The sequence below is a fragment of the Bubalus bubalis genome, chromosome 1 (assembly GCF_019923935.1).
Source record: "Bubalus bubalis isolate 160015118507 breed Murrah chromosome 1, NDDB_SH_1, whole genome shotgun sequence".
NCBI classification, from domain to species: domain Eukaryota; kingdom Metazoa; phylum Chordata; class Mammalia; order Artiodactyla; family Bovidae; genus Bubalus; species Bubalus bubalis.
This window is the reverse complement of record NC_059157.1, coordinates 128,393,513-128,404,787: the sequence shown is the minus strand read 5'-3', so window position 1 is coordinate 128,404,787 and position 11,275 is coordinate 128,393,513. Positions and strand designations below refer to the sequence as shown.

The 11,275-nt window shown below is 51.8% G+C and overlaps 1 protein-coding gene across 2 annotated transcripts; it reads left to right on the top strand.

The window, feature by feature from the left end:
• The first annotated feature begins 913 nt into the window (after nt 1-913).
• On the top strand, nt 914-9,974 carry AP2M1 (adaptor related protein complex 2 subunit mu 1). 2 transcript variants are annotated; one of them, XM_006056696.3, is made up of 12 exons: nt 915-1,069; nt 3,051-3,167; nt 4,976-5,241; nt 5,957-6,039; nt 6,453-6,458; nt 6,650-6,785; nt 6,876-7,017; nt 7,522-7,641; nt 7,746-7,881; nt 7,985-8,082; nt 8,600-8,711; nt 9,365-9,974. In XM_006056696.3, the coding sequence occupies exons 2-12, from the start codon at nt 3,094-3,096 to the stop codon at nt 9,497-9,499; spliced, it is 1,308 nt and encodes a 435-aa protein (XP_006056758.1). In that variant the 5' UTR covers nt 915-1,069; nt 3,051-3,093; the 3' UTR covers nt 9,500-9,974. The 2 variants fall into 2 exon arrangements, with proteins under 2 accessions (XP_006056759.1, XP_006056758.1); XM_006056697.3 differs by lacking the exon at nt 6,453-6,458 and having other exon boundaries at nt 914-1,069.
• The last annotated feature ends 1,301 nt before the right edge of the window (nt 9,975-11,275 follow it).

Here is an 11,275-nt window from a genome sequence, read left to right as displayed (position 1 = left end):
TTCTTGCCCTTGCTTCCTCTCATGATGGGCTCGGCCCTGCCTAAGGAAGGCAGAATGGTATCTCTCCCTACAGAAAGAGAAGAGCCAACAGATGTTCTTCAGGTCCTGCAAGAGCCAGGCAGGCCTTTCATGTGCTAGGATTGGCTCTGCCTCCTCTTAGCTTGGATGTGAAGGTTATTCATCAAAGAAGGGATTTCAAATACCATGTCCAGTTAAACTCAACTTGCCAACAGTTTTCTAAGCCACATATATGCCTGTCAGTAGAAGACACACAGGTCCTGACCTTGAGGACCTCATAGTCCCACAGGTATATAGTTGAGGTAGAACACAAACATATTTTGAAAAATTTTAGCTTTTCTTCTAAATATTTGATGCCTTACTCCCTGCCCCCTACCTTAAGTCTTGATTCCTGGGAAAAGGCTCATGTCTAGAACAAATATACGATGCAAAAAAGCTTGGGAAAATCAGAGGTGATGTTATAAAGCAGTTAACTCAGCACAAACACTTATACTGCCAGTCCTGTGTGTGTGTGTGTGTGTAAGTAAAATGACAATCAGTCCTCGGATTCTGTCGAGACTGAAAGGCCTACAGCAATCCAAGGCTTAACAGATGGGCTTCAACAAACGGCAGTAATCCTCTGAGGCTCTCACAAACTCTGAAAGAGGAACAAGAGGGATTGCAGAGACTACAATTCCCAGAACGCTCAATGAGGAAAAGGAAGTGAGCATAGCAGCATATTGTGGATTGTGTATTTCGGGTGGGGCCGAATAAAGCCCCTCCTACTCCTCGCCCAAGGCACGCCTAGCCCCTCCTTCGAGTCTCGAAGGCTGTCGGTAGTTGTAGTTCTACCAAACCTAGGGGAGCGTAAAATTTTAAGAGATAAGGCCGAGAGACCTGTCGGGATTTGTAGTCTGCGCCGTCGGCGGATGCGCACGCGCAATTGAGGCCGGGGCGGGGCCGCAACACTGCAGTGAAAGCCGAGGCAGCGGGCAGGCGAGCAGGGGGCGGGCGGACATCTTGGGATCCGGAGAGTGGCGGGGCCGGCCGAGCAGGGGGCCGCGGACACTAGGTGAGCTCGGGATCTGGCCGTACGGGGTGAGGGAGGACGCCTCCCTGGCTGCCCAGCTTTGCCGTTCACTGCACTGCGCTACGCGGAAAGCAGCCCACACCCGGGAGTGGCCTCAGGCTTCAGATCAGAAAGGGAGCTGACGGCGGGGCGGGGGCGCCCTGGGCGCGGTTGCAGGACAGGCGTGGAGCGGTGCCCTCCACCTGACCCGCCCGGAGCTTCGCTTGAGAGGGAGACCCTCCTGGAATCCTCCCAGACAGAGACGCCGCGCGGCGGCCCCCTCCCTGAGATCGTGACAACCTCCTAGCCCTCGGCGCCTCCTCCTCCCGGGGCAAGGACAATTCCCTCATCCCCTAGGACAGTGACACCTCTTTGTGCCGCCTCCTTGGACTGTGACAAGCTCCCCACTCTGCGGCACCCTCTCCTTGCAGTCGAGTGACAGCCCCCGCATGCCGTGGAACCATCTTTACCCGTGATGTCCTCCTCCCCGGGGCGAAAAGCCCACCACCCGCGCATGCTTATACACCTGCATACCACAGCAAGCTACGTCTCCTCAGCTTTCCCTTATTCACCACTGTTAGTCTCACCCTGCTGTTTTTTCCTCTTCAAAGCCGTGACCTTTGCCATACTGGAAACTCTTCTCTCCAGGTGTCCCCACCAACTCTGTTGCTGCTGTGGGCTCACCTGAGTACACTGCCTGGCTGTTGCTGCCAGTCTATCCCTTAACTAAATATTCCTTTCCTGACCTGGGCCCCATCTCTGCTTTGATGCCCTGAGCTCCCTACCACCTGATCCCTGTGAACTTCCTTCTTTGCCCAGGGCTCTACCTCCATTTTGCGCTTTCTCTCCTGGTCTCTGGGACTGAGGAATGGGAAGTGTCCACCACTTTGAGAGACTTCTCATTCTCTCAGCCTGGGACACCTTGACTGCTATAGTAATACACTTTATTTTCCAGTTTAGAAACTGAAAGTCTCCTAAACTGCCCCGCTTGTGAAATTAACACCAAGGCTAATCCAGGAAATCTAGAATTAAATTAACCCTTTTTCTCATTGCAAACAATCTAAATTAGTTGGACCCAAATAATTTAGATAGTTCCGGGATTCTGCCCCTTGTTTTTAGGCATTCAGGTCAGAAATGAATTATGTTGCAGGTCTGGAATCAGAATTTTCACTGGAAGGATCTCTTGATCTTATGAACCTGCTCTCCCCTTTCTCACAACACCCCTGTATTCTTATTTACTTGGGAGCTGAGGAGGAGCTTCTCTATTTAAAAGAGAGGTGGTCAGAAATAACTAATAAGCTGCTTGGGTCACTGAAGTGTAGTCTGTCAGGGCTGGGGCCTTTCTACTCTGCTGTTTTGCTTGTTTATTTGACTGCCTCCCAGGCTGGAGCAGCACTCCTGGGTTGATGTCAGGGCCTTAGGGCTCTCTTCTCTCCTCCCCAATCCCTGCACACCCTTTTCTAGAATGTTTAGACTTTTGTGAATTAGAGAGCCAGAGGTTCAGGCCCTGCTGCCTTCTCTGAAGGGTAGTGGAGCCTGAGAGACTAGCGCTCCTAAAGTTCTGCCTGGGGGCCCCAGGCCTGAACCAGCTGGAGTAATTCCTACCGCCATTCCTGCAGCCGCAGGCAGGCCTTTGCAGTGACTCACCAGCTAGAGCCTGATTGAGAGTCAGCACAGGAAGGGGCCTTGCTGAGCTCAGCGCTGTGAAAGGGGGAGGGGGCTACTCTGGGCTCAGTCCCAGGAAAGGGAGGGTCAGAATGGCCTTAGAATCCTGGGCCTAAGTCCCTCTCCTTTTCTCCCTTCCAGTATGGGATAAACAGGAACTGAGGCCTGGTGAAAGGGAGGGGCTTGGCTGAGAGGACTGTAGGGTCACTTGCTGTAGGGTTGAGTCAGGAAAAAGGCCCAGCCAGTGACTTGGACAGCCCCTTAGGGGACAGGGCTCAGACTCTGCCGCCTTCCCTTACACTGCCCCCATCTATCCTAGGTCTCTTCTCAGAGCGATGGGCTGCGAAGACTGAGCTGCCGCCATGATTGGAGGCTTATTCATCTATAATCACAAGGGGGAGGTGCTCATCTCCCGGGTCTACCGAGATGACATCGGGTGAGTGCCCTGGCTGAGCCAGCTGTGCCCCCACTCCCATCCCTCCTCTCCAGCATGCAGGGCCAGGTCTCTTTCTCCCAGAGGCTTGATCTGGACTATTCCCCACCCCTTGCTGCATCCTGGATGCTCAGCTATTACAGCCTGGTTCCCACTAGGTCTGGTGGTATTGGCCAAGCAGCCAGTTGCTGGCCACTCAGTGGGACGTGTGAAATGGCAAGACCCCCGCAGTCCTAGGAACTCCTACCCTTGCTGCCTCCTGTTCCCTGTAGTGACAGACCTAGTTGCTGGAGATGAGTGCTTTTGCTTGAAGGGTTGATCTCTCCCTTGAGAAGGGAGATCTGTCTCTAGCGGGTGGAATTAGTGGTCAGGCTGGCAGTACTAATCTAAGTCTTGCTCTCAAAAGCCCTTCTTGTGGTGAGAGCCTTCACTGGACTTGAAAGCCTCTTCAGGCTGCCGAATCTTCTCCCACTCCCTTTCTCAGGAGTCAGGCTGCTGACTCAGCTGTTTTCAGTTCCTCTGGGCCACTCCAGGAAGAGAGGTGCTGGGCAAGCCTGAGGCATTCTCTGGGTCACCAAGGGATGGGCAGGGAGGCTGTGCTGCTTTTCTGGTCTATCAGAGTAGACCAGGAACAGCTCCTTGTCTGTCGTCAGACCTCTACAAGGAGACACAGCCTCACTTTTTCTGCCCCACCTGCATGCCACTGACCTTCCCTGACAGAGGGGACTTGTCCTAGCCTCAGGAGCTCTGATGAGATTAGGTTCCTCTGGTTCATGCTGCCCTGTTTTTCTTCCTGGAATTGCTTAGACTAGACAGTCAGAGATGGGCCTGCTACAGTGGCTCCCAGCTTCGTGGCTAATGGGGATAGCCTGGCCTTTGTGCCTGTTTGTTGGCTGGTGGTGGGGCATGAGCTAGAGACATGGCAATGCCTGGCATGCCTGTACCCATCCACACCCCTCCTCTGGCCCTAGAGGGCCTGGCTGAGCCTACCAGGGCACACACTGTCTTGCATGCCTTGCTGTGCTCTGCACCCCTTGCCTGTTGCCCATCTGCTTCCGCCGCATGGTGTGTGCTGCCCACCCCAGTGTGTTGTGTCTCTAACCCTCTCTCTCGTTACTGTCACTCTCCTCTTCTCGGTGGCGTCATTTCTCTCATCCCATCTCATTGGCTGCTGTAGCAATAGGTAAGCGGCCTGTCAAGCTGCTGCCCAGGCACAGGTGGGTGGGGGGCCCTGCCCCCCCATCGCTGTTCTCTTCATTCTTTTTTTCATCCCTGAACTTGCCCTGGAATTAGATCCTGGACAAGCATGGGTGACCCAGCTCTGTGACCCCTTGGCTTTTCCCTCAGTATATTAGAGCCCTCTCTGAAGGCATGCTGGCTTTGCTACCTTCTGGAGGACTCAGCCTTCCCCGCTGGTGGAAAGACTGGAGAAGAAGCAGGGTCTCTCTCTTTTCTGGGCCTGGAGCTTACTGAGAAGCTATAGAGGTGGAAGCAGGGAAACTGCAGCCAGGCATGGGAGTCAGGAACATATTTCTCTAAATCCGATAGACCTTACTTTATTATCTGCCCTACTGTCATTGCCACTTGACTTCCTGTCTCTCATGGCCAGATGTCAGCCTGGCTCTGGCCCTTCTCTTGGGCCCCTGCTGGGAGGAGTCTTAGAAACTGGCCCGACAGTTAAGGCATTGGCTTTCGAGTATGTGTCAGGCTTCAGCAGAGAGGAGGGTGGCTATTTGTTAGCAGCTGTGGTTGATCCCCACGGAGTGAGGTTTGCCTGTACTGAGCAGCCTCTGTGCACTCTTTTCTCTCAGGAGGAATGCAGTGGACGCCTTTCGGGTCAATGTTATCCACGCCCGGCAGCAGGTGCGCAGCCCCGTCACCAACATCGCTCGCACCAGTTTCTTCCATGTTAAACGGTCCAACATCTGGCTGGCAGCTGTCACCAAGCAGAATGTCAATGCTGCCATGGTCTTCGAATTCCTCTATAAGATGTGTGACGTAATGGCTGCCTACTTTGGCAAGATCAGCGAAGAGAACATCAAGAACAATTTTGTGCTCATATATGAACTGCTGGATGGTGAGGCTGGTGGGGCAGTGGGTCCAGGGTGGGAATAAGCCTGGTGGGGCCTGGGCTGGAGGTGGGAGTAGGTCTGAGGCTCACTCCAGTGCCCTCTAAACTTTGTTTCCTATATGGTCTTTTGAGCCAGGAGGACAGTCCAAATCCAGACCTAAAGACTGATCTGAAGTGAATACAGAAATAGGCTAGCGAGTAGAGGTGGGGGAAGACCGAAAGGTCTTTTGGTGGCTGGTCCTCCTGCTGTTCAGTTAAGCACATTTCATTCTCTTAACCTTGTGGTTTGGGCCTTACTACACTGACTGTCCTACCAGCTTTCCATATCAAGAGCTGCCTCAGAGCCTGGATTAGGATGTGATATTGCAGGTTCCTCTGGATGCATTGTTTCCTCTGTAGGGTATGATTTAAGTGAACTGAGTCCTTCCACCTTCCCACATCAACTCTCTGTATTTTAAGGGCTTAGGGCTTCTGGACTTCTTACCCACTGGCCATGTGACTCTTCTGATTTTTTTTCTATTTGAAAAAAATGTAATGTTTTAACTGTTTTCTTATAAAGCATATATTCTAGAGTAAATGCTACAAAGCTAGAAAAACCTTGCTGTAGATGATGCTACAATGTCTTTTAGAGCTATGCTGGCCAGATGTATCCAGGCTGCGGGGATGGGAAGTAGGAGCCTTCAGCTTTTTCTAGGAGCTGATGAATCCCTTCCTTTTGCAGAAATCCTAGATTTTGGCTACCCACAGAACTCGGAGACAGGTGCACTGAAAACCTTCATCACCCAGCAGGGGATCAAAAGCCAGGTACTCATACTGTCCAGGCTATAGTCAAGGTGGAGCCCAGCCGCCCTTCACCCCGGCTGGCCCGCAGGCCTTTTCTGAGCTGACTCATGAGCCCATCCTTGATAGGAAGTGCTGGCCTGAGCCTTCTGCCCTGACTGCAGGCCTGTTCTGCTCTGTGTGGCCTTCTCCCACCCCTGGAGCTTGCCAACTCAGCGTCTCTGTTACTGGGAATACAGTGCAAGCAGTTTCCTTCTATGTTGCGGGGAGTGGGGTGTGGGCTGCTCTGGAGGCTTGATATTCCTCAGGAGGAGAGAGCCTGGGCCCCCATCTAGGATCCAGGCCTCATAGCCTTCTCCTTCTTTTCTGCCTGCCTCTTCACATCTGCACTCATCTGCTGCTTCCTGTGGGCACCGTGTTGGCTCTGTGTTCTCCAGCATCAGGTAAGCTGTTCCCTCAGCTTCCACCCTTGCAGCTTTGCTTAGTTTTCTCCAGGCCCTGCCCCATGGGGGAAGATGGGTCACACGGTGTGGACTAGAAGGCTGAGGGGATGAGGGTGGAGTGGGGATGGAGATAAGAGAATTGAAGGGGGCGAGGAGTGAGGCCTTGTTGTTTGTCTCTTTGCCCCATGTAGACAAAAGAAGAGCAGTCTCAGATCACCAGCCAGGTGACCGGGCAGATTGGCTGGCGGCGGGAGGGCATCAAGTATCGTCGGAATGAGCTCTTCCTGGATGTGCTGGAGAGTGTGAACCTCCTCATGTCCCCACAAGGTGAGGGCCCTCGCGTGATGAAGCTGGAGGGGAGCCAGGGCAGGATATTGGTCCTGACTCAGCTGCTTCTGGTTATCTGTCCATTACCAGGGCAGGTCCTGAGTGCCCATGTGTCAGGCCGGGTAGTGATGAAGAGCTATCTGAGTGGCATGCCTGAGTGCAAGTTTGGAATGAATGACAAGATCGTCATTGAGAAGCAAGGCAAAGGCACAGCTGATGAAACAAGCAAGAGGTGCCCGAAGCAGGGTAGCTGGTGGGAGAGGGTGGACCTTGGACAGCTAAGCAGAGCCTGGTGAATCACAGGTTCCTTCTAGATTGCATGTCTGCAGTAACGCAAACTCTCACTTCCCAAGGGTGTGCTTGGCTGGTTGCTGTTGGTATCTGTGTTGAAGAGATGAGGGGGTTGTCCTCACCCTACTCAGAGTAAGCCCCTTTTTTTGGTCCCAAGGACCAAGATTCTTCTGTACATACTGATGGCCTCTGCCCAGTGTGCCTGAAACTTTTGTGTTCCACACAGCAGAACTCGCAAAAGATAATGAGTTTGCAAAGCTTCCACTCATCCATAACTCTAGGAAAGGGACCCCCAAGTGAGAAACCTGCATTCTGGCAGCTTTCCATAGGTTACAGTGCAAGCCTTGTCCAGGCTGTTGCAGCCTTTGTGGGTGGGGTAGTCTCCCAGCCCGACTCACTGCTGCCATCCTCGTATACCAACAAGACCTTCTATCCCTGCTTGCAGCGGGAAGCAATCAATTGCCATTGATGACTGCACCTTCCACCAGTGTGTGCGACTCAGCAAGTTTGATTCTGAACGCAGCATCAGCTTTATCCCACCAGATGGAGAATTTGAACTCATGAGGTGCCAATGGGGTGTGAGGAGCAGGGGTTGCTATTGGCAGAGAGCGGGGAGAGGGGGGAGGACAGGCTCTGCTGTGCCAACCTAAAGCTGTCACACCCCTGAAGGTATCGCACCACCAAGGACATCATCCTTCCTTTTCGCGTGATCCCGCTAGTTCGAGAAGTGGGACGCACCAAGCTGGAGGTCAAGGTGGTCATTAAGTCCAACTTCAAACCCTCACTACTGGCTCAGAAGATTGAGGTGAGGATAAGGGGCTTAGGGAGGAGGAAGCACTTGTCTCTAAGAATAAAGGCAGGTGATGTCAGGATTCAACAGAGCTCCCTGACACGTGTGTCACTTCCAGGTGCGGATCCCAACCCCACTGAACACTAGTGGGGTGCAGGTAATCTGCATGAAGGGGAAGGCCAAGTATAAGGCCAGTGAGAACGCCATCGTGTGGAAGTGAGTCTTTCCTTCATGAGGGCACAATAGGGCTCAAGAAGCCCTCGTGTACCCTCTTGTTAAGTGTCACCTTTTGTGTGCGCACCTGTGTGTGTGTGTGTGTATTGGGGGAGTGGGGGTGACTGCTTCTCCTGGAGCCCCTGGTTGTGTTCTCATCCCTTGTACCTCTGTGCAGTTGTGCACATGCCTGCACTGGGGTTCATGCATGCATGCTTTGTCACGATTCTTTAATGTTTCCCCATTTGCCCTTGTACCTTTGTGAAGTAGAGAGCAAGGGATAGCTTGGCCAGGTGTCTAAGCAGAAACTGCATGCAGCCCGCAGTGCTAAAGGAATAACAGACCCAAGGTTTCATAGCAAGAGGTTATCAGAGTCCTCACCACCTTGCCTTGCCCTGGCACCTCCCCTGAGCTTCTGGGTTCTTTTCCCCCCACAACCTCCTTAAAGGGGCATCAACCCCCCTTGAAGCTTTTCTTAGCTACCAGGGGCCCGTGCTGCCTGTTGACCCTGTGTTTCCAGGATCAAGCGCATGGCAGGCATGAAGGAATCGCAAATCAGCGCTGAGATTGAGCTGCTGCCCACCAACGACAAGAAGAAATGGGCTCGACCCCCCATTTCAATGAACTTTGAGGTACGGCAGAGAAGGGGCCTAGAGCAATGTGTGCTAGGAAAGACCTTAGAAATCCTTCCAGTCTACCTCTGCACCTACCACCTTGCTGATGATGAAACTGAGACCCCTGAGAGGTGATTTCAATTCACAGACCCATTCCTTCCCCTGCAGGCTTCCTCCTAGAAATTGATATTCACACTGACAAAAATCTTTGACTTCCTTTGGCTGGTCATAAAACAATTCTTAGGAAAAACTGAGATTGCTTGCATGCTCAGTAAGACACAAGACAGGAAAACGGGCTGACTTTGCTTTATGCACATTAAACATGTAATTTTTTCCACCTTACTGTTTAAGTCCATAAAACTGAGCAGGATAAGTATATTTTAAGGTAGGTCTTTGGTTGCTGTCACCTCCTGATTAAAGGAACTGATTCAGGTCATCACAGGCAGGGCCTGACTTCAAACCCAAATCATAGATTGCTAGTTACGCTTTCTTCTTTAGTAGCCTCTTAGAGGACCCCTCACCATCCCAGCTTCCCAGAGCTTCTTTCAGGGTCCCAGTCATTCAAACCCTTCTAGTAGAGAGATGAGGTAGGGCAGGGCTGTGGAACTTCCCCAAGGAGACTGGCTATGAAAGGAAGGCCACATCCCTAACTGGAGCTATCCCTTGCCCAGGTGCCATTCGCACCTTCTGGTCTCAAGGTGCGCTACTTGAAGGTGTTTGAACCGAAGCTGAACTACAGCGACCACGATGTCATCAAATGGGTGCGCTACATTGGCCGCAGCGGCATTTATGAGACCCGCTGCTAGCTGCCTGGTGGCCGCTAGCCCACCTCCCCACCCACCCTCTTCCACAGGTCTGGGTGCCCTTGGCCACCACACATCAGTGTCTCCTCCCTTCTGCTTTGCTGCCTGCCCTTTGCACTAGCCCCCGAGTCTAGGTCTGGACCAACCACATTGCAAGTGGGACTGGTGGAGCAGTCCCTGGACTCCCTGAACGGGGTGGTTTCAGAGGCTCCTGCTCCACCATCCATCTGCCTGCCCTAGCCCACTGCCAGGCTCTTGAGTTCTGTGACCAAAGCCAAGTGGGCTCCTTCTCCTCCCCTCTCCTATGGCCACATCTCTGGAGTGGGAGGGTTGGCTGCCCCTCACCTCGGAGCTCCCCCAAAGGCCAGTAACGGATCCCCAGCCCTCAATTCCTACTCTGCTTTGGGATAGTGTGAGCTTCATTTTGTACACGTGTGACTTCGTCCAGTTATAAACCTAATAAACTCTGTAGAACGGAGCTGCTGGCTAAGTGTTGAAGTGGGAGCTACAGTGGAGAGGGTTTGGTGGGACTGCCCCTCCCCTGTCTTAACTCAGCCTTGAGTGGAATTCTCTTCTAAACTCTTTTGTCATATCTTAATTGTTATGTCCCTCAGGGCCAACCAAGCCCTTACCCTGACAGGTATTTCCCCCAGAACGCCCTCTGATAGCCTCAAAGGCAAGCAGCCCCACCTGGCCCCAGTTCCCTGAAGGTAGAGATTCTTACCTAAAATCATCCTCAGTTTTAGGCAGGTATTTTTCTAATTAGCAGAGATTAAGGAAGGTGTACATTTGGTCTTCCCAGCCATCCTTAGAAACTGACTGACTTCTTAATTTTATCCTCTTCCCAGTTATTCAGGCTTCCCAGACCTAGGTGGGTATGTTGTAGAAAGGAAAAATTTCACTCTTCCCGGGCCTCTTACGGGCTGCCCCCGCCCCCCGTGGCTGAGGGGTTAAGAATTCACCTGCAATGCAGGAGACCAGGCTTTGATCCTGTGTCAGCAATATTCCCTGATGGAGGAAATGGCAACCCACTCCCAACCCACTTCCAAGTAAGAAAATCCCATGGACAGAGGAGCCTGGCAGGCTACATACAATCCATGGGGTCACTGAACAGGCAGGCAGGCCTCTTAGATAATTCCTCCCTCCATGCCTTCCCCTTGCCAAAGAATTGTGTGAACAGGACCCTGAGGGGAGTGCTCCATATTTTGCTAATGTGTTGGAGCAAAGATCTGCCATCCCCAGTTTTCCCTTGCTTGGTCTCTGCCTTTTTAAACCTAAGAAATCTATTAAGAGAAAATTTCAAACAAGTAGAAAATATATAATGAACTCCCATCATAGTGGTTCAACTTGTGATTAGCTCTTTAATGTCACATCCAATCTGTGTTCATGCTTAATCCAAGTGTCCTACAAAAAAACTGTCACAACTTACATCTGGATCCAAACAAGGTTCCTTGATTGGTGGATGCTTCTTAAATGTTAAAAGCCACAGGTTCTCCCTCAGCTTTTGCAGTGTTGAAGAAACCAGATAGTTCTGTAGTTTCCGTTAGAATTCCACTTTCCCTGTGTTTCAAATAAAATGGAAATCTTGTAATATTCCTCAATGACAAAACGATGAATGGGTGTGACTTTGACAATTTTGGAGCCAGTTTGGAAGAATATTCACATTAAATGTGAAGCGGTAGCATTTTGAGGAAATGCCTAACTTCTACCTGAGGGAAACACTGAAAGGCAATAGCCTTTTAGGGTCACTTACTGAGACTCAGGTTGCGGAGAAGTCTG